This window comes from Chrysemys picta, chromosome 4, assembly GCF_011386835.1.
Source record: "Chrysemys picta bellii isolate R12L10 chromosome 4, ASM1138683v2, whole genome shotgun sequence".
NCBI classification, from domain to species: domain Eukaryota; kingdom Metazoa; phylum Chordata; order Testudines; family Emydidae; genus Chrysemys; species Chrysemys picta.
The window spans coordinates 74,382,541-74,405,540 of NC_088794.1; the positions used below are offsets into that span (position 1 = coordinate 74,382,541).

The 23,000-nt window shown below is 44.2% G+C and overlaps 1 protein-coding gene across 4 annotated transcripts in view; it reads left to right on the forward strand.

Annotated features, from left to right (window-relative positions):
* CAPRIN1 (cell cycle associated protein 1) overlaps positions 1-23,000 on the forward strand; it is a 79,872-nt gene that overhangs the window by 30,121 nt on the left and 26,751 nt on the right. For all 4 annotated transcript variants that reach the window (XM_005304552.5, XM_005304553.5, XM_065592684.1 and 1 more), the window contains exons 5-11: positions 5,124-5,362; positions 5,503-5,585; positions 8,489-8,626; positions 9,307-9,359; positions 9,444-9,530; positions 21,299-21,454; positions 21,860-21,968. In XM_005304552.5, the coding sequence (XP_005304609.2) occupies positions 5,124-5,362; positions 5,503-5,585; positions 8,489-8,626; positions 9,307-9,359; positions 9,444-9,530; positions 21,299-21,454; positions 21,860-21,968 (865 nt within the window). The remainder of the gene's footprint in view (positions 1-5,123; positions 5,363-5,502; positions 5,586-8,488; positions 8,627-9,306; positions 9,360-9,443; positions 9,531-21,298; positions 21,455-21,859; positions 21,969-23,000) is intronic.

Here is a 23,000-nt window from a genome sequence, read left to right on the forward strand (position 1 = left end):
TCTGAGAGTGGTTTTTTTAAAAATATTTGTATTGCAGGCCCCCTTATGCTAGGCCACTGTGCCATAATAAATTATAGTCTCTGCCTCAGATAAATTAGGCCTTGTCTACATTACAAAATTAAGTCGACCTAAGTTAGGTTGATGAACAGCCAACACAATAATTACTGCATTGTGTGGCACTGATAGCTGGAGCCCTCCAGTCCTTGGGCCGACAGCCAGAGCTGTCAGTGGCAGGGCTGTTGGTTTGGGCTGTGGGGCCAGCATGAACATGAACACTGCGTTGCCCTAACTACATCAACCTAAGCGCTACACCTCTCATGAAGGTGGAGTTAAGTTGATGGAGTGGGCTACTTACATCAGCAGGAGCACTGTTGTAGTGTAGACACTTAGAGTTAGGGCGACGTAAATTGCGCTACATCCACCTAACTCTGTAGTGTAATCCAAGCCTGAGAGTGAACCCTATTACTCTGAGAGGACATACGAATACAGGAAAGTTGTCAAGTCAGATAAGACGTGGCTCTCATAAAGGAAAATTTGAGTCTTAAAGTTAACTGGATATGACTAAAGTGAAGATTCTTTGTTCAAATGTTGTTTATAGGTTAAAATAATCTTCTAATGAACAATGCTAAACTATTAATACTTATTTTCATATGTCTTAACATTTTAATTTTATTGGAAATTCTGTTGGATGTGTAGAAATTTTGAATTCTGTGAACTTCCTTTCTTTGTTTCCTCTGTCTACTGCCTCAACCATAGCAAGGTGTACTAAACCTCTTCAGTCATACTGCTACTCCTGAAGGAATTCTGCACCAAAAAAATTCTGCACACAATATTTTAAAATTCTGCAAGTTTTATTTGTCAATAAATAAATGTGGAGGCTCCAGCATAGCAATGGGGAGCACAGGCCACTGGTTTCACGGAAGTGGGAGATCGCCAAGTCAGTGTCCCACGAGCAAGGGAGTGTTGATGCTGCATCCGGCAGTGCAAGGGCCGGGCCTGCCCCTCCGCACCAGAAGTGGGCAAGTAGGCTTGGGCAGGCAAGGATCCAAGTGTGATGGGGGGGCTTAGTGTGGTGGTATCTAGATGTGGATTGAGAGGGTTTTGTGTGGGGCAATCTGGGTGAGGGTGGCTCAGTGGGGTGTGTGAGTGTGGGGGAATCTGGGTGCATGGAGGCTAATTGGAGGGGTTCTGAGTGCAGGGGTAATGGGACTCTGCAGGGGGATCCAGGTGAAGTGTTTGGGCCTCAGCGGCGGGAGGGGTCTGGTTGTGGGGGGGATGAAGCATGGCAGGAAGGCTCAGCAGGGGGAGGGGTCCAGGTACTGGTGGCTTGGGGCTTGGTGGGGTATGAGTTTGGGTGTGGGGGGGGCTTGTTGGGGTGGTGCGGGGGGGGGTGAGGCTTGGTGGGTTGAGTGCAGGGGCTCAGCGGAGGATGGTCTGGGTGTAGGGGTCCAGATTAAGGGGGGGGAGAGGCTCAGCGGAGGATTTGGGTGCAGGAGGGCTTGGGATTGGCATTTGATTGCAGGTGATTGGTACGGGTCTGGGTGCAGAAGGATGAGGCTCGGTGAGGGGGTCCGGATGCATGGGGTTGGGTGGATGGGGGAACAGCTCCCCATACTCCACTCCAACTGTGATTGAGGAGCGGTGGGGGCAGGAAGCAGGTAGGCAGGGGTGTGGAACTTCCTGCAACCATGGGATGTGTCTGATGCAGCCCTGGCTGCTCTTTGCAGGGGAAGAGAGAGTCCTATCTTCCCCCAGCCCACCTAGGACTAGCAACTGAGCCCAGTGAAGGGTAAGAGCCACTGGCTGGGGCAAACACAGCTGCCCCCACCGCCCCAGCAGAGATTTAATGCTCCACTGGCTGTTCCAGGCACCCAAAATTAGCACCTACACTGTTTAGGAGGGACACGTGACCACTCTTGCGGCTTAGCTTTGCTTTGCTTTGGAAGTGAAGGGAAACAATCTGCAGGGGACATGAGTTCTGTGAACGTAGAGTGGGGCAGAATTCCCCCAGGAGTATACTGCATTGAGTTTCTCAACGAAAGAACTGAAAGACAGTTGGGCTGCTCTGCCTATGTACTTGTGTGGGGGAGGGATAATGAGGACATGCAAGGCTCAGGTGCAAACCTAATTGAGTGCTGGTCAAAAGATTCCTCTTGTGTGTGAGGCGCATGTGCACCAGAAGGTATGGGTTCTTCGAGGAGTGTCCCTGTGGGTGCTCCACTTTAGGTGACTTGGCGCCCTGCACTTGTAATTGGAGATTTGTAGTAGCAGTGCCCAGTTGGGCCGTGCACGTGCCGTAGCCATCTCACACTACTCCGAGTAGTTACAGAGCGGTGTGCAGCCAACCGCCCCCCACTTCCTTCTTTAGTGCCTTTGGCTTGAGTTGGAGCACCAGCAGTGCCTTTTCTTACCTCAGGTAAGCTTAATAGTTTGTAGTGTTTCCGATAGTGTTAGTTTAGTCATAGTTAGCTACCCTACTCCTTTGTCCTTTTTATTTATTTATTTTATTTAATGTTAAGAAAAAATCTTTCCCTTTCCTCTTTACACCTGCCTCCCCGGTGGATACTCGACTATTGCCTTTAAACAAAAAAAAGGGGAAGCGGGGGGAGAGAAACAGGGTTATCCCATTTCTTTTTCCAAAGGACTTGCTCTCTCAGACATGCCTGGCTCACCTGGCTTTAAACGCAGCCTGACTTGCAGACTTTCCATACTGGTCTCTGACGACCACGCACAGTGTGTCCGCTCCCTTGGCGAGAGACACATTACCCCAAAGTGTCTGCACTGCAGAAAATAGACTGCTAGGACAAAGAAGGCCAGAATCTCCAATTGAGGCTCCTGACGATGGAGAAATCCCTCAGACCTGCCTCCGACCCAGAGTCCAGGACACCTCTTGGCCAACGGTCGCCAGTGGCAGCATCTGACAGGGGATCTACTTCAACAACAGCTGCCTAGGAGCCTGCTCCTAGGAAGGTTACCAAAAAGCGATTACACTCATTTCCACAATGAGAATCACCTAAAAGAAAGTGAAATCTCCAAATGAAAAATCTCCCCTGGTATCAATGACGCCGAGAGCGCCGGACAGTCAGGCACCGGGAACGTCCAGTACAGAGACGTCCCGAGGACCTAAAGACCCAAGTTCTAATGGAGGTGCACGCAGTAAAATCAAACCTCTCAGCTTGGCGCCTACGGAGCCAAAGAAAACAATGGCACTGAGCACGACAGTGGCGCCACCTGCTGTACCTATTCAGTACAGCTCCAAGTTGTCGGTACCAACAGCTTTGACCCTAATTCCTGGTCAGTGCATGATGCCGTCCCCGGCACCAAGCCTCGCGGTTCCGCAGCAATTCATGAGGCATGCGGACCTGATAGTGGCCTCCACACTTGGAACTCCCCTACTTGGTACAGATGGTACCCCAGTGAGACTGGGACCGAGGGTGGTAACCACTCCCTGTGGATCAGCCCCTCCCCTCTCCAGCAATGAGGAAGAAGAGTATGAGAAGTAATGTACACTCCTTGCCACTCCTCACCTAAATCTTGACCCTTCTCAGCACTAAACATTTACATACATGCGGGACTGGTGTGGGCAGCCATGGACACCGCCTCCTATACCCTTGCCACCCAACTGGCCATACTGGGATCCATGGGCATTGTATAGGTAAGGCTATGTTTTAGTCGCGGGTATTTTTAGTAAAAGTCATGGACAGGTCACAGGCAGTAAACAAAACTTTGCGGCCCGTGACCTGTCCATGACTTTTACTATATACCCGGCTAAAACTTGGGAGGTGGGCCGCGGTGCTGGAGCAGGTTCCCTACCCTGCTCCTGGGAAGCGGCAACGTATGCTTATATGCCTCCACTCCGCCCCAAGCCCTGGTTCTTCAGCTCCCATTGGCTGGGAACTGCGGCCAGTGGGAGCTGTGGGGGCAGCCTGTGGGCGGAGGCAGCACATGGAGCTAGGAGCTGAGGGAGGAGAGTTTCTGTTGCCTTTCTGGGGATCCCGCCCCTTCCTTTCCCTCCACCCCCCCCCCCTCCTCCAGGTAAGCACAGCCCCACACCACAGTCTCCAGCCTTGAGCCCCCCCACACCCAAACTCCTGCTGCAGGGGGCCCCGAGATTGCAGCAGCAACAGCCAATACAACACAGTGGCGCATAACTAACTTTAGGAAAAACAAATAAAGTATTTTAGGAAAAATGGTCAGAGCTGCGACCAGCAATAGTTGGTGGCCACGCTCTGAGGCCACCAAAAATGTGTTGATAACCCCTGACGTCACTAGCCAGAAGATTTATTCTGTTTGTCACCAGTACTTATGCAGATTGATGATGAAGGGTTGCTCTTCCTCCTCTGTAGCGCCTGTGGTCCTTTTTTTTTTTTTTTTTTCCCCCCTGAAGCTGAATTCCTGTACTGTACTGCTCTGGCACAGCCCTTTCCATCTGACTTTTTAAAACTCTGTATATGAATAGACAAGGGATTTGTTTTGGGATCATGATATAATATTCCAACAGTAGGTCTCTAAAGTTGATCTTAGCTAATGTTGGTAAATGTCAGTTATCTTTCTCTTTTAGTGGAGTATACTTTCACTGGCACTACATATGAAGAATATCTTGGTAAAATCTTAATGATGGTTATATTGGTTATGATTAGAACCAGTAGCTTGATAGCAGTGGTGCTCAGACCTCAGTGGTTCAGGAGCCAAATTAGTGATTTGCATTACCCAAAAGAGCCACAGTTGTGGGAATTTATAGATTCATTTACCATAGTACTATATATTCATGTTTAAACAGTATGACAGGAGTGCGTGTGTATAGATAAATAAATTCTCACAGCAAAATGATTGACCAAGTATTATTTTGTCAACTACAATTGGTTAATAATGTAAAAGCATCCTGATTGGTTAATAATTATATCACAGTATTTTAATATGTTTTGTAAAGAGCTGCAAGGGACATATCAAAGAGCCACTTGCGGCTCGTGCACCTCAGTCTTGAGTATCACTGCTTTATATAAAGAAAATATAGTATTTGTGGTGGCATTTAAAAGCCAGTTCCCTGGATACATAGATAATTTTGAGTTGTAGTCTAACTCAATCCAGTATAGAATCTAACGTTCCCCTTTCTTTGTGAGCAGATCCAGAAAACAATAAAGAAGACAGCCCGGCGGGAGCAGCTGATGCGAGAAGAAGCTGAACAGAAACGTTTAAAGACTGTACTTGAGCTGCAGTTTATTTTGGACAAGTTAGGAGATGATGAAGTGCGCAGTGACCTGAAACAAGGATCAAATGGCATCCCTGTACTGACAGAGGAGGAACTGACAATGCTGGATGAGTTTTACAAGCTAGTAGACCCTGAGCGGGACATGAATATGAGGTAATGTGCTAGTTTTACTGTTAAGTAATCTCTGTAATGTTAATATTGATTAGTGCATTTATTCTAATTATCTGCAGCATAAGAATTTTGAGACCTGTTGAGTAATGTTATGCTTCAATTAATTAATATTTTTGTTGAAGGTTGAACGAACAGTATGAACAAGCATCCATTCACCTGTGGGACTTACTGGAAGGGAAGGATAAGCCTGTTTGTGGAACTACCTGTAAGTATGTTTAAAGTAGAACATTGAATGCAAGGAAAAAATGTACTAAATATATGAGTAAAAGTTACATCACAAATGCCTGTGATAATAGTTTTAACTGTCAGAATTGCTATCTTTTGCTAATTGCTTGTCTGGATAGTGACTGAATTATCTTGGTCTCAGCTATGTTGTAACTGTATAGTTCAGTGAAATGGTAACTTACTGCATATTGTATTTGGCACTGACACAACCTTACTCATCATTTACTGGGCCCACAGTTTCTGCTGCTTCAGCGGTGTTGTCACTGATGGTGCGTAGTAGCTGTTTTTTTGCTTTCTAGAAAACCGGGTTAGACAAGGAATATTTCTCAACGAAATGTGTACTTGGTTAGTTTTAGACCTTAAACAAGGCAAGTTATGACTTTTTTTTAATGGAATGCTTAAATGGTAGCCAAATTTTCAGGAGAGCTCAGCTTCTGTTGGGGTGTTTAAATGGGAGTTAAGCTCTTTGGAAAATCTGGCAAGAATAGCATCTGGTTTCTTAGCAAGAAATCGTTTGTTTCATTAGTGTAAGTAAATCCATCTACGTATGTGGTTTTATGAAAACAGCTGTTATAAATAGATATATAGATTGCCTACTGTTATATCCAAATGTATTGCTTAATTTGAGATGAAGTGAAACTTCCTGCTGGAGGAATTAAAGGAGTGTGGTTTTAAAACCAATCTCAGGAAAATTACAGCTTTTAATGGCTGTTTATTGTATTTCACAGAATGGATGTTTTGAAGTATGTTTATGTGAATAAGAATAAGATAAACCATGAAAGTATAAGGGGCTTAATATTTCCAGGGTTGGTTGCTATTTTCTGAAAACTGCTATAACTGTTGAGGTAATAATTCTCTGACATAATGATACTTTGTGATTTTGGATCAAGTAGATAATTTAGGCTGAAAATGTGACATAAGGATGTGCTAACCTTGTCAAGAATTGTTGAAAACAACTTTAAAAGAGTTTTAGGAAGATATTTTTGTACATAAAGCAGAATTTTTGCAAGAAAAAGCAATCTTTGCTTATGCTTTTATTTACAGTTGCTGCTTATTTTACAGTTGAAATTGTCCTCTATTTTCTTCATCGCTAGAAAATGTGCTGTTAAAATCAGGGTTTTCTTTCTAGTATTTATTTTTAGTATTACAAATAATGCACAAAAGAATAATTACTTGTAATCTGAACAAAACATGGCATTTTAAATGGCAACTAGATACTATTAGGATTTTCCTGTATGGGCCCAAGATATGTAGATGTGTGCTTTACAGTGCATTCAGCTTATTATGGAAGTGCTGGTTGTGACTCCATATTTTAGACTGAATTCCATTTTGCACTTAAAGCAGGGATTTAACTTCTTTGCTATATATGAAAAAGGCAGTGTATCCTCCAAAGTTACACAACTTAATTTGTGAGCACAGAGTAAATTTTAGAAAATTAAGTAGATTAGTTGGATGTAAAATCCATTGAAAACTGTGTTCTTTAAGAAAATTAGCATCTACTATACTTAAATTCACTCCCAAATGAATTTAACAGAAGAAAATTGTTCAAACTTTCCATAAATAAAAGTAATAGAAATCTTCTGTCTATGCTATATTTGAAGAACTTTTGTTGTAAAAAGCTACATTATTAAAAATTGTATATAGTTATGATATAGGTTTACAGACAGGTTCAGATCAACTTTTACCTCTGATGTCAAATGACTCAATGTATCCCAACCAATTGCCACTATTCCTCTGTAGCTAATTTGCATGCAACAGTTCTATTGGTTGTAATATGTTGGTGCGATAAAGACTGGACACATGTCAAGTTCTCATTGGCAGATTACTTGGCCTGGCTGTTGCTGCTCTTCATCTTCGAGTAGATGCAGCTGTGTATTCCATTTAGAGGGGTGTGTGTGGGTGTGTGTGTGGGTGCAGGACAGAAGGCTGGGGTGTGTGTGTGTGGGGGGGGGGGTTCAGGGCAGAGGGCTGGGGTGCTTGGCTCGTGAGGGTGCTCCCAGCCCCCTGCCCTAAGCGGCATACGGCAGGGGGCTGGAAGGGATATGCCCTGTTCCACCCCCTTCCTCAAGGCTCCGTCCCTACTTCTTCTCTGCCTCCTCTACAGAGCAGCGAGCATGCTGCCACTGGTCCCCCTCCCCCTCGCAAGGGCTATCAGCTGACCGGCGGCAGGGAGGAGGAGGAGGGGCAGGAAAGCACCATGCTGGGGGAAGAAGCGGGGGACGGGGGAAGCTTGGCTGCCGCAGAACCAAGCTTCTGCCTCCTGCCCCTGCAGGGGAGAGCGGTGGGCGTGGGGGCTGAGTGGGACTGGGGGCCAGGACTGCGGCAGGTAGCAGTGTGCCATTCAAAATCGGCTTGCATGCCGTAGGTTGCCGACCTAGACTTTGCACTCATTCCAGGACTCTAGGGTTATGCTATGGTTCTGGGGGGTATACACAGACCTCGTGGAGATCTTGCTTATTCTTGCATTATCCATATCTAACCGCTTCTTTCATGTTACGTTTTAAGATACTTACCCCCAAGGATCTAGTCAAAAATGAAGATCAGCTTTTCATAGATTCAAGAAGCAGAATTGCTTCAAAATGACTTTGGAGTTGTCAGCTGCTCTTTAAATTACCATGGTTTAATGTGCAAACAGGCAGTATGCAGTGCTGGCACAACTCGGGAAATGCTTTTCATTTCTGATTGTTAAAATCCAGAGGACGTTCTGTGGTAGATAATTAAATTCAAAGTGATATTAGACTAGTTCTGGACAGTAAATGTTCCTACCAATAAATGGAAAATAAGTTTTATGAGATTGGGGGGGTGGGGGACGATGGACATCATCCTGGAAAACAGTTATATGATCTTTTAGTCTATACTTGACAGAATTTAATTCCTTTGCAGACAAGGCCTTGAAGGATGTTGTTGAACGCATTCTTCAAACTAGTTATTTTGATAGTACCCACAACCATCAGAATGGATTGTGTGAGGAAGAGGAGGCAGCCCCTGCACCTACAGTGGAAGATCCTGTAGCAGAAGCTGGTAAGTACATTTATCTGTTTGGGTAAGTTGTAGGTCTACTGTTATTTCTACTTGCTAGGATCCATGAGAGCAGTGGAAAAATAATTACAAATGTGAAATAAATCAAGCTAATATATCTAAACTATTCAGTCAGTCTAGTGCTTTAGACAGAATTTCATGCTTTGTAAAAGAACATATGTAGCCTGGCTACATAATAGATAAATGCAAAGTGCATAAATGTGAAGAATGAGCTAACTAGCAGTTAAAATCCTGAGTATAGCAGCAGCCTAACGAGGCACAGATGCTTAATGGGATCTTCATTGAGTGGGCAAAGGTTCAAAATATGCATTCAAGATAAAGTTCACTGCAACTTCTAAACTAGGAATACATCTTAACAGTGAAACTGCTTATGTGCTATCATGTAGATTAAAATTGGTCACCATATCTTGCTTTCCCACATCTTTCTAGTCCAGTTTGCTGTAGAGCTGTAGGTTAAAGAACAGAACTTATGTTCTCATAACTCTAAAATCACAAAAATTAAACCAAAACAGTGTTTGTCAAATTATCAAAGGAAGATAAACTGTTAAACTACTGGTTGGGATTTAACTATTCCCCCCCCCCCACCCCCCCAAAGTCTAAAGGAAAGAGTAACATACATTTACTTAATGGAATGTGCCTAAAATAGTATATTTTTCTCATAGAACCTGAGCCAACAGAAGAATACACTGAACCAAGTGAAGTTGAATCAACTGAGGTACTATTCAGTGGAAAGATTGCAGTCACTATTTTAGCTTTAATGCCACTGTCTGTCTTTCATACCTTCTCATTTTTATTTTAGTATGTAAACAGACAGTTCATGTCGGAGACTCAGTTCAGCAGCAGTGAGAAGGAACAGGTAGATGAGTGGACAGTTGAAACGGTTGAGGTAAGATGTCTTATGTGCTGCTGGTAAAATTGCAGTCCCTGTTTTCACTGACTTGCAACTCTTCAAAACGTTCATAATAGATTTTAACCCAAAAATAAACCTTTTTACCAGTCTTGAGCTGGCCATATTTTCCTGTATTGTGTACCCAGCTCAAAGATCTCTATAGTACTAACCTGGCATGAACTAAATCTCAATGGGGAAGTTACTTTAGTAGTGTATTAATAGGTTGGGGAGGTGGAACTAGAGAAGTAACAAGCAATTTTAAAATTGTCACTGATGCATAGCCAATGTAGAACTTCTAAATTGTAGTTACAGCTATTGACAGCATTATGGAACTGTATTGCTTTATGCAGTTTCCTGGTGATACAGTTAATAATTCCACATGTAAACTCAACCACAACTTACTTTGCCCGCCAGGTGTGCACAAGTTTGCTCAGAAGTAGATAAACCTATATGTACTATATATTTACTTCTAGAAGAAAAGTCATACTTACAAAGAAAACTGTTAATGCATTCTTCATACAAGTCATGAAAATGAGTGTTCAGCTTTAACACTCTGTTTTGCACACATGAATTACAACACGAATAGTAAGAATTTTACAAATACCGTGACTTACATAGATGTATTATCTACATATTTAAACCCACCACTGTACTATAACAGGGGCTCTTTACACACATTTTCATGTATTGGAGAGAATAGTTATCCACTGTCTTATTTCATAACTTCTTGATCGGTGGATTGGACATGAACTTATTCCATCCATTAGGAAGATATATATAAATAAAAAGTAATCTTTCAGTGTATGACTGGATTAGTGTTTGGTTCAGCTTAATCTCCTGTAGAAGCAAGTTCCAGAGCTCCTACCTTCCAAGAAAGATGATTTTTTTTCCCTTTGACTCCATGTGGTGTCTTCCTGGCTCTTTCAGCCTTGAGATAGAGTAACTACCTGTCACTGCTTCAGGATTTCTTAGAGAAGAGGAGCCATCTTGATATCTGCTCTGCCAGATATAACCAGTCCATCAGAAATTCATGATCCACAGATTTATTCATGGCCTTCAGAACGAACGGTACTTGGAATGGATGTGAGACACCAGTCTATAGGGAGAAGATTTTCCATTTGTATAACTGTGCTGCTGACTGCCATATTCTGATGCTTAAATCCCATTCCTTGACTAAAAAAACCCCACTTATATTAAAATTAGGGCTGTCAAGCGATTAATCTGTTTAGTCGCACGATTAAACAATAATAGAATACCACTTATTTAATTTTTTTGGGGTGTTCTCTACATTTTCAAATATATTGTTTCAGTTACAACACAGAATCCAAAGTGTACAGTGCTTATGTTCATTTTTGATTACAAGTATTTGCACTGTAAAAAAGCAAAAAAGAAATTGTATCTTTCAGTTCACCTAATACAGGTACTGTGGTGCAATCTCTTTATCATGCAAGTTGAACTTAGAAATGTAGAACTATATACAAAAATACATTGTTTTATTTTTGAATGCAGTTCAATATTTTGGAGCCTGCAAGTCCACTCAGTCCTACTTCTTGTTCAGCCAATCGCTCAGACAAACAAGTTGGTTTACATTTGCAGGGTATAATGCTGCCTGCTTCTTGTATACAGTGTCACCTGAAAGTGAGAACAGGTGTTCACATGGCACTGTTTTAGCTGGCGTCGCAAGATATTTATGGGCCAGGTGCGCTAAAGATTCATATGTCCCTTCATCTTCAACCACCATTCCAGAGGACATGCATCCATGCTGCTGATGGGTTCTGCTTGATATCAATCCAAAGCAGTGCAGACCAAAGCATCTGCTTTTTTATCATCTGAGTCAGATGGATGAAACCAGCAGAAAGCTGATTTTCTTTTTTGGTGGTTTGGGTTCTGTAGTTTCTGCATCGGAGTGTTGCTCTTTTAAGACTTCTGAAAGCATCCTCCACACCTCGTCCTTCTCAGATTTTGAAAGGCACTTCAGATTCTTAAATCAAGTTGGGTTGAGTGCTGTAGCTATCTTTAGAAATCTCACATTGGTACCTTAGCGTTGTCAAAATCTGCAGTGAAAGTGTTCTTGAAATGAACTTGTGCTGGGTCATCATCTGAGACTGCTATAATATGAAATATATGGCAGAATGTGGGTAAAAGGGAGACATATTATTCTCTTCCCTCCTGCTCCCTCCCCCCCCAAGGAGTCCAGTTACAAATTTAATTAACACACATTTTTTAACAAGCGTCATCAGCATGGAAGTATGTCCTCTGGAATGGTGGCCAAAGCATGAAGGGGCATACGAATGTTTAGCATACCTGGCACGTAAATACTTTGCAATGTCAGCTACAAATGTGCCATGCAAATGCCTGTGATCGCTTTCTGGTGACATTGTAAATACAGCATTATTTCCTGTAAATGTAAACAAACTTGTTTGTCTTAGCCATTGGCTGAACAAGATGTAGGACTGATTGGACTTGTAGGCTCTAAAACAGGGGTCTCAAACTCAGTTTACCTTAGGGCCGGTGCCAGTCCTCAAATCCTTGCAGCCGGCCAATAACGTCACTCATGCTGCCCAGAGCCTGCCCCCTGTCTTCATAATTGTATCATTTTTTTCTTCAGTAGAGACTAGCATACAAAGTCTTTTCCTCAGAGAAGTTCACAAAGAATAGCCCTCTTTTTAAAGTGGCCATCATCTCCCAATGTACTTCATGGGACAGAGGTCACAGCTTCTCTTAGCGAAGATCGCCACTACTATGCAATGGGAATTAAGCCATTCTATCTTCAGGGAAGATGCCAGCCCCTTTGCTGTCAGAAGTGAGCATCCATCTTAACTGAGGACAGCCTGTGGCTTTGGTTGTATTGAGAACAGTTGATGATTTGAAAGGAGGCAATTCATGAGTTTCTCTGAAGGAGAAGTTTCAGAGTAGCAGCCGTGTTAGTCTGTATCCGCAAAAAGAAGAACAGGAGTACTTGTGGCACCTTAGAGACTAACAAATTTATTAGAGCATAAGCTTTCGTGGACTACAGCCCACTTCTTCGGATGCATCCGAAGAAGTGGGCTGTAGTCCACGAAAGCTTATGCTCTAATAAATTTGTTAGTCTCTAAGGTGCCACAAGTACTCCTGTTCTTCTTTCTGAAGGAGAAATGTTCACTTCTGAAGGAAACGGGGTGGTGGTGGAAATGACCGGGATCTTAAATTCTCTTTTTAAAAACCTTCATTACAAAGATATACTCAAGATTTACCCCTCTGCAAATTTTTTATGGCTTACAAAATTAGTGCCCAAGCTAAGGGAAATTTTAGCTTAGGTATTAGGCAAATACCTAACTGAGGATAGGTAAGCACTACAACAGGTTACGTAGGGCTGTAGAGGCTTTAAGAAATAGGTTAGAAAAGCATCTGACAGGGTTGGTGGTAGGCATACTTTGTCCTGCCTCATCGCTGGGGGCTAGATGACTTCTTGAGGTTCTCTCCAGCCCTGCTTTTGTCTGATCTAATTCAGTGTGCTACATTTCTTAAAAGATGCAGTTATAAATTTCATGCAAAAAACGTCCAATTTTTATAGATTTACTCAAAACTGCTTAGGTTGGATGTTTTTAATAGTCAATTCCAAACCATGATTTTTTTAGTTGTATAGCCTCGTTATATTAAGCCAATAGCTGCTAACCAAGTTTTGTGTCCGCTTTTAAAAAAGCGGAATCAATTATTGTCAAAGCTTTGTACCAACATTTAAGCGAGGGGGAATCCACACTAGCAATCTTATAATTATTTTCAAAACTATTTTACAATTTAACTTCCGTTCTCCAAACCATCTTTCTATTTTATTTCACACTGATCCACTCCATAATTGGCATTTTGGGGATTGTACAATGCAAAAATCATATGTACTTATAATGGAAATTTTCAAACGGTCTCCTTTGGATGGCCAATTGTGTGCACTTGGACATGGGGAATTTTAAACCAAAATGTGGGTGAAAGTTGATGGGTTTTTAAATTTATTCTTGGTGCTGGGTGTTCAGTTCAGCTGAGTTCCTAGCCACTAGGATTTTCAAAACTTAATTACTGTGTGATGCTGTGCTCTCTGGGAGCTGCTGTTCTGTTTCTGAATGCCACACTTCCCTCCATCCTTTGCTCCACGGTCTCTCAAGACATCTAGAAGTTTGACATCACATTCAGTGGGTAGCTTTTGGAAAACATAACATCACCAGTCCCACAAAATTGGTGCTACGTCTGGGTTTTTTGAGGAAGTGGAAATCGGTCATTGTTTTTAAAGTGGTATTAAATTAACTTCACGTATCTGTGCTCAAATGTTGCAGAAGAGGAATATGAGTCAGGAATATCTGTACACTAATCAATTCTTCCAAAACATTGGGCAGGCACAAATAGCTATCTCCATCTCTGGAAATGCCTGCTAGGTGCAGAATATTATATGTGAACTAATAATTCACATAAACTAATGAATTGTAGACACCTAGTGGTAGTGAAGTAAAAGACTATTTTTTGACACCATCGGAAAGTAACTCATCTGACAGGATTTGAGGGTGAGACAAAAGGAACCCAGCTATGAAGGCACAGAAATTAATACTGTAATCATAGAATTTCTCCCTTCTAGGGCATGATTGAGTATTAGCCATCACAACTATGAACAGTCTTTGTCTTAGACAATCAGGTGTTAATTTTTTTTTTTTTTTTTTGGTCCTATAAACTGCATTCTTTCCTTGATTCCCCTCAAGCATGTGCACCGTTTACAATGACCAATACAGCTAGTTTTCAAAGGCATTTCTGCATAATTTGGTGTTGGGTCTGCTTGAAACTGGTCTGTAACCCTTTAGATCTTGGCATCTAAAAAGTCCTAGATACAGAGGCTCTGGACAGATTACCAGTAATGATCCCAATTAATATTTGAAAGGGCCACCACTGTTCTTGGCTTCTGGGGATCAGCAGGGAATGTTCTCAAGTTTGGACACTGTTACGAGCCTCTTTTGAGCCTTAACCTCTCTTGCCTGCCATCTCCTGCTTCTCAGTTATTTCATGCCTGAATATAGTCATATGCTATACTGCAGTCCTGTTACTGTGACCCACCCCCCTTGAGACGCTAATGTGTAAAGAATCCCACTGTTCTTTTTCTCCAAATGTTGTGGCGGAGATCCTTTATACTGTTTGTTTTCAGGGTATACAGGTTGCAGAGCAGACTTAAGAGACTACTGCTTGACATCTTAACTTGCATCTCCAGGCTTAACCATGCCTCTGGGCCTATCTTAGAATACTGTTTGGGCACCCATTCTTTCTAGACCATGCTGCCTGAGACTAGAGGTCACTACATTCTCAGGCAATTTATGTAGGATAACATCTGGTTACTTAAGTCCCTACAAAGCTGTTTAGGCCTACCTAAAATATAGAAACCCTATTGAAACAGACTATAAGGGCATGTCTACACTTGGACATTTACCAAAATAGATATTCCTGAATAATATTCAGAAATAACTCCCTGTGTGGAACTCCCTTATTGTAGAATTGAATGCCTTTTTCTGATTTAGTTTAGTGGATTAAGTTAAATTGGAAAAAGGCACTCTTGATTTCAGAATAAGGCCCCGTCTACACTGGCAAGTTTGTGTGCAGTAAAGCAGCTTTGAGCACTGTAACTCCCAAGGTGTACACACTGCCAATCCATTTAGAGCACAGAAACTGGGCAGATGCAGCGCTCTAAAAAAAACCACCCCGATGAAAGGTGTGTAGAGCTTTCTGCGCCGGGGCTACAGCACTGCAGAGCCAGTGCAGACACCGTGGTGATTACAGCGCTGCAATTGGCCTCCGGGAAGTTTCCCACAATGCCTGTGCTCACCTTTCTGGCTATCAGTTTGAACTCTACTGCCCTGCCCTCAGATGACCAACAGTCAGTCCCACCCTGTACATTCCTTTGCAAATTTGAAAGTCCCCTTCCTGTTTGCTCGGTGATGCGTGCATTAGTCTCAGCGCATCTTTCCAGGTGGCCATGCCTGCTCCACGCACCAGGCGATCCCCCGCTTGGAGCAGTGCCGAGCTGCTGGACCTCACTGGCATTTGGGGAGAGGAGGCAGTGCAGTCACAGCTGCGCTCCAGCTGCCAGAATTCTGATACCTACGGACAGATTTCTAGATGCATGATAGAGTGCAGGGTCAAAGTGAAGGAGCTGCGGAACGCCTACCACAAGGCGCGGGAGTCAAACCACCTCTCCAGTGCTGCGTCCACGAGCTGCGGGCTCTACAAATAACTGGACGTGATACTCTGTGGTGACCCCACCTCCACTGCGAAGGACCTTGTGGATACTTTGTTGGCTTGTATGCCAGTCGGGAGTGGACCGAGCCAGGAGGAGGCAATCTTGGACGAAGAGTGGGAGGGGGACCCACAGGCAGAGGATGACTCAGAGGCCAGAGATGCATGCAGTCAGGAGCTCTTTTCTACCCCGGAGGAGCCTACCCAGTTACAGCAGTCGGAGCTTGGCAAAACACAAACAGGAGAGGAGGCCCCTGCTAAGTGGATCTGATTTTGGGAATTGCTGAAGCGAGTTGTTGGAGGCAGGAGGGTTTCAGAAAGCAGGCTTATCTCCACCTCATGCCTCGCCTGAGCAGTGGAACAGGCGGCTGATACACTCCCTCACTTCATAGGAATCTCCCTCAGATCTCCAGGAAACTCTTGTGGAGGTACTGGGCAATCCGCTGCTGCAGGTTCCTCGGCAGAGCTGCTTTGTTTCTTGCCCCATTAACGGTAACTTTCCCGTGCTACTTTGCCGTGTCTGGTGCGGGGATCATTGCTGCACACAGGCTAGCTGCATTGGAGCCAGGGCGGAAGCCGCAGGCTTGGAGAAGACCCTCCCTTGATTCCCTGCTCACCCTCAGCAGCGATATATCTTCCATAATGATCACTTCCTGTGGAAAGTATAGAGATAGGAATGATTATCAGGCCCACCTTACAGGGCTGGCTCTCCCCAAGTGCCCAAGAGCCACGTGCCCAGCGTACAGCAGGGTCCGGGAACAGTGATTTACCCTGCCCCTGTGGCTACTCACCGTTTTGGGGGTCTTGTGGTTCATGTGTGCTTGCCTGGGGTCAGCCAGTTAGTGACAGGTGTGTGAGTACTGGCTGTATTTTAAAGCACTGAAACAGTGTTGTCTGTGTTGCAAACAACACTGCTTCTGTAAAATGTTGCATGTAAACTTCAGAGATGACCTTGAGAGCACAGCCTCCCTCTTTGTTATCAGCGGCAGAATGGCTGTACAGAATTAGAAAGCATCCAAGAAGAACTAAGGGAGGACTTGATTCATGAGGTTATGATGCACTTCGCCGCTCAGAAAAAAGAATTGAAGGAGTGGCAGGACAGCAAGAAAAGGGTCCGAAAGGAGAAGGTGGCACACCAGAAAGAAGCCACAGAGTGGCTCTTAAGTTATGGAGCGCCAAGCGGACACCCTCCAGGAGTTACCAGCTCTTCAAACCAAGCAGCTCCATGCCCGCCTGCCCTCCCCTGCAGCCGCTGTCGCAAAACTCATTCCCATGTGCCTCCCCACACCGCCAACACACTCTTACCAACCTCCTGACTCCACTCTCTACCCGCATCATTCCATTCCTCACAGTCCAGCAGTGTGGACTCCCACTACCCACTGCACTCAACACCCATCCCTCTGCAGTTTGGCCCTGCTGACGTACAGCACCCATTGCATCGTACTCCAAAGGAGAAGGTTGGGTATGATCCCTGGACATACGCAAATCTGTAGCCATCCAGGACCCCTCCTCATCTTGAGACCTTCATTCCCTTCCTCTATCCCCCTCCCTGCTGATGATTTTTTTCATTTGACTCTCTCCTCTGGTTGTTTGCTTTCAAACAAACAATTATTTTATTGAAAGACATCTTTATTGTATTAAGTAAAAGCAAAAAGCACTTCAAAGCAACATACAATTATGTTAAGGCCCCTTCTTGCATCATGTGCACCAATCACCACTTAGCATTACAAGGACTGCAATCCCAAGCATAGCAACAAATATTAGTGGCTTTCAGCTTCAGATTGCTGTCTCAAAGCATCCCTGATCCTTAGGACCCCGCGCTGTGTCCCTCTAATAGCCCTGGTCTCTGGCTATTCAAATTCAGCCTCCAGACGCTGAGCCTCTGCGGTCCAGCCCTGAGTGAAGCTTTCACCCTTCCCTTCACAAATATTATGAAGCGTACAGCACGCGACTGTAAGCACAGGAATATTGTCATCAGCCATGTCCAGCTTCCAAAACAGGCATCGCCAGCAGGCTTTTAAATGGCCAAATGCACACTCCACAGTCATTCTGCACTTGCTCAGCCTGTTGTTGAACTGCTCCTTGCTGCTGTCAAGTTGCCCAGTGTATGGCTTCATGAGCCATGGCATTAAGGGGTAGGCAGGGTTTCCCAGGATCACAGTGGGTGTTTCAACTTCCCCCTATGGTGATCTTCTGGTCCGGGAAGAAAGTTCCTGCTTGCACCTTCTTGAACAGGCCAGTGTTCCAAAAGATGTGTGCATCATGCATCTTTCCAGACCAGCCTGCGTTAATGTCTGTGACACACCCACGGTAATCCACAAGCACCTGGAGAACCATTGAGAAATACCCCTTGCGATTAATGTACTCGGTGGCTAGGTGGTCCGATGCCAGAATTGGAATGTATGTCATCGATCACGACTCTGCTGTTGGGGAAGCCCATTTGTGCAAAGCCAACCACAATGTCACGCGCGTTGTCCAGAGTCACGGTCTTTTGGAGCAGGATGTGATTAATAGCTCTGCACGCTTCCATCAACACAACTCCAATGGTCGACTTTCCCACTCCGAACTGGTTAGCAACCAATCAGTAGCAGTCTGGAGTAGCCAACTTCCACGGTGCAATCGCCACGCGCTTCTCCAGTGACAGGGCAGCTCGTGTCCTTGCGCCGAAGGGCTGGGGCGAGCTCATGACATAGTCCCATGAATGTGGCTTTTCTCGTCCGAAAGTTCTGCAGCCACTGCTCATCGTCCCAGAGGTGCTTGACGATGTGATCCCACAACTCAGTGCTTGTTTTCTGAGCCCAAAAGCGACGTTCAGCTGTCATCAGCACCTCTGTGAATGCCACAAGCAATCTCATGTCGTAGCTATTATGTGTGGCGAGATCAATGTCACACTCTTCTTGCCTTTGTAGTTTCAAGGAATAACTCCACTGCCACTCGTGACGTGTTAGTCAGTGCAAACCGCATACTGGTCAACAGCTTGGGATCCATTCCTGCTGTCCGAAAGAGGCAGGGCGCACAATACACAAACTGTTGAAAGATGGTGCCAAATGCAGATGGAAGCACAGGGATTGCTGGGATGCGAAGCAGTGAATCACAGGGCATTGGGACAGGACCCAGGATGCCCTGCGACCACTTTTGCCTTCCCACAAGTCTTAGCGGCAAAAGAGAAAGAGGGGCTCTGTGGGATAGCTGCCATAGTGTTACACTCTGAATAGTGTCATAAATGTGAACATGCTGTTGCGCAGGCAGCTGTCAGTGTGAACACACAACAGCGGTTTTCCTTCGGCGCTCTCTGAGCGGCGTTGTAACTGCCAGCACTGTAACTGTGCAAGTGTAGACGTGCTCTAAGTATGCCCACATGGGGAGTTATACTGGAATAACTATTTTGGTAAACTTCCAAGTGTAGACACTTCCATAGCCTCATTGGTAGAGAAGCATAGAATATCAGGGTTGGAAGGGACCTCAGGAGGTCATCTAGTCCAACCCCCAGCTCAAAGCAGGACCCATTCCCAACTAAATCATCCCAGCCAGAACTATATCAAACTTGACCGTAAAAACCTCTAAGAAAGGAGATTCCACCACCTCCCTAGGGAACCCATACCAGTGCTTCACCACCCTCCTAGTGAAAAAGTTTTTCCTAATATCCCAACCTAAACTTCCTTCACTGCAACTTGAGACCATTACTTGTCCTGTCATCTGGTACCACTGAGAACAGTCTAGATCCATCCTCTTTGGAACCCCCTTTCTGGTGGCAGCCAACCCGCCTCTGCCTGGGAAATCTTCCTCTAGAGAAAGAGCATTAGTCTGTGCAAAAAAGCAGAAAACATAGAGTGCTGGGTTTCAATGCAGAACAGAAATGTGCTTGTTCTCTCAAGAAACCGGATCCAAACCAGGCAGCACTATCCTACAGAAAGACCAGAAAGTGCAGTGGCTTAGGTATGATTGGTGGGAATTTTCCCAGTGGTGGTTACTAATCTTTCAATGCTGGAATTCAGGTACAGTTCAACTTATCTTTGGATAAGACTACCTGCAATTTACAATCATCACTAAATTTAAACATGCAATCAATGGAAAAGGGAACAGTTAGAGAAAGAGGAAACATATGAATAAGAGTCTCCGTTGTATGTTGTGCAGAGAAAATGATGTATTTTTTCCACTTTACCTATGCCTCAACTGAGGAGCACTTACCTTTCTCAATATTCCAGCAAGTGCTCTTGTTGGGGCGGTAGGTAAGTGATGAATCATTTGGATACTTTGCATATGACTTCTCATGAATGGGAAAGGTTTTCTGAAACCAGAGTGCTTCCTGGGGCACAGGGGAAGAGGGAGAGCGAGAGAGTGAAAAGAAAGAGAGAGAGAATGAAAATGTCTCTGATTTTGAAAGAAAACCCAAGAAGAAAATATTCTACACACAGACACAAGTATAGAACTAATGTACTTCCAGTCTGGCTTAAACATACTGTACTTCTTTGGGAAAAGATGACCTCCTGTACTGGCTTTTCTATCAAATGTAGAAAAACTATTTGCCAGGGCAATTTTCAGTAGAAGCCACTAAATGGAGGATCTCACCTGGAAAACCGAGCAATGTGCTTTGAAGTTTGTCTCTGTCAACAAGATCCAAACTAAGCAGCACCTTCCATTTAAAAACTATTGCTAAACACATGGAGCAAAACGGTCAGAGAAACAGACAGGGAAAGAGTGAAAGGTGGACAGGCAGAAGGCTGGATGGAGAGAAAGCAAAAGACAAAGAAAGATGAGTGAGATATAAGGAGAGAGATGCTGAGAAAAAAGATTGGGAATAGGAATTACCAGACACAAACAGATCTATGGTCCCTCTAGTCTAATTTCCTGCTTACAGTGGCCAACATCAGATAACTAAATGTGTCCTGTGGCTTCCTTTTCCCAGGAGAAGCACCAGTGTTTTTACCCAAACGATGCTGCTAAGGTTCAAAAAATCAAGTGTCAGGTCTGCAAAGCAGAGCAGGACTTACCCATCAGTCTCATTCTCCCCAGGTCCAGGCTGGCTGAGATGTCTCCAGGCAAAGCATCATTTTGTCAGGGGCTCTGGCAAAGCTGGGCCTCAAAGGCACAGTCTCTCCCAGGGCTTGTAGAAATAAACAATTGATTTTGCATTTCACCTGTCAAAAACAATGCACCACAATGGTGGGTGGATGGATACTGAATAATTGAAGTAATTGCAGTTGTTGCTAAACCTTTTGTCCCAGCAGCATTCTTTGAGCAGGTCATATTTTTGAAAAAAGCAAAGGAAATATATAGGAAAAATAAGGCATTAAACCTCCTTCTAGGAAATCTACATACTGGTAATAGAGGCCCTTGTGTGGGCATTGTAGAAAGCTACAGTAATACTCTTTTCCAAGAACTTGGAGTTGTTTTGCACTTACTAGTTTGCCAAACCTTTGTAGTTAAAGTTCCAAGTTTTTACTCTTTTTGATAAATTACTTCTGATATTGTCTCAACCAAATATGTAGATGAAACCCATGAGCCAATTGTTACTTCCTCACTAGGTTGTAAATTCACTCCAGCAACAACCACAAGCTACATCTCCTCCAGTTCCTGAATCCCATGCTCTCACTACTGTGACTCAAGCAGACCCTCTTGTTAGGAAACAGCGAGTACAGGACCTTATGGCACAGATGCAGGGCCCATACAACTTCATGCAGGTATGTAGTTGCTCTGCTGTGGTGAACTGGTTTAAGAGGGACACTAAACTCTTACATTTGTTAGTAATGCCTCAGTTATATAAAGTAAAAATAATAAAGCCATCTAAGTAGTAAAGAGCAGGTTACCTGCTTGTCTTTTGTACTTTATTCTGTTTGCCTGTGAAAACAAGCTGCCATAGTTACATTATCTTCTCTTCAGTGTATACTTCATAATTGGGAGTTAAGTTCTATAATTTTGGGGGTGTGAATGGTGTAGGAGAATCCTTGAAATCTAGGTTGATTTTAAATATATTGATATTCCTATTTTTCATGTTTTTTTAAAAAAAGACCAAATCCCTGATCATAACAATATAATTTAATACATTTTTAAAAGCATGCTTGAATCCTGTTGAATTATTCTATTAGGATTCCATGTTGGAGTTTGAGAATCAGGCTCTTGATCCTGCCATCGTATCAGCACAGCCCATGAATCCAGCACAAAACTTGGATATGCCTCAGATGGTTTGCCCTCCAGGTTTGTAATGGTAAATCATAAAACTGCATCTTGGGGAAGGTTTGCAAAATTAACTTGATTTCAGGCATTCCTAACCTTGTTATCTCTAAGCTTAAACCCACTTGGTGTTCAGTGAGGTCATTATGTGATTTTTCATGGAATATAGCTGTGCTGTGGAGCACTTTGTAGACATCTAGTAGTCTGTTGCTCTGATTTTCATTTGTGGCATTGTTGTATAAATTATTGCCCCAAATCTCTGGTAATTGGGTGTCCTTTCAATTATTTGAACACAAGACCAAGCACTTGGCTTGTGAAGGACATGATGTCATTGTGTTGTAGACTAATATTTCCGGATTTAGTGGATAATTCTGACCTTCATCTCTGTGCCTCAGTTCCCTTTCTGTAAAATTCAGATAATACTCCCTCATCTCACAGGGGTAGTCAAAAAATACCTGAGTCACTCAGACACTATAGCAGGCCTGCACAACTCATAAAGTGGTGAGGGCCATATTACTCCAAAGAAAACAGCTGAGGGCCGAAACCCCCCCCGAGAGCCGCCAACCCTGCCCTAGCGCCACCCAAAACACAACACCGCGCCACCCGCCACACAAAAACAACCCCCCCCCAGTGCTGCCGAAACACCCCCCCCCCCCCCCCCAGCGCCACCTGCCCCGCGGAAACAAACCCTCCTTCCCCAGCGTCACCCCACCGAAACAGCAGTATTGAACCTCGGTAATTTGTTATAGCAGGCCCCAAAGGTAGTATAATTAAGGTAAAAGAAAAATGTCTTTTTGCTAGAAGTAGAATAAGATCTCTCCCCCCCCCCCTCCCCCCTGCACTTTGTAATCAATTGTCCTGTTGAATGAATGAGGTGTGAATGAGGAAGGTGTGGAAGGCAGGCACCTCCAGACAGCTGCAACACTTGGAGAGGGCAGGGCCGGCTCTAGGATTTTTGCCGCTCCAAGCAAAAAAAATTTTGGCCGTGCCCCCCCCCCCCCCCCCCATTTTTTTTCGTGCCCCTCTGCCCCCGGCCCCGCCGCAACTCCACCCCTT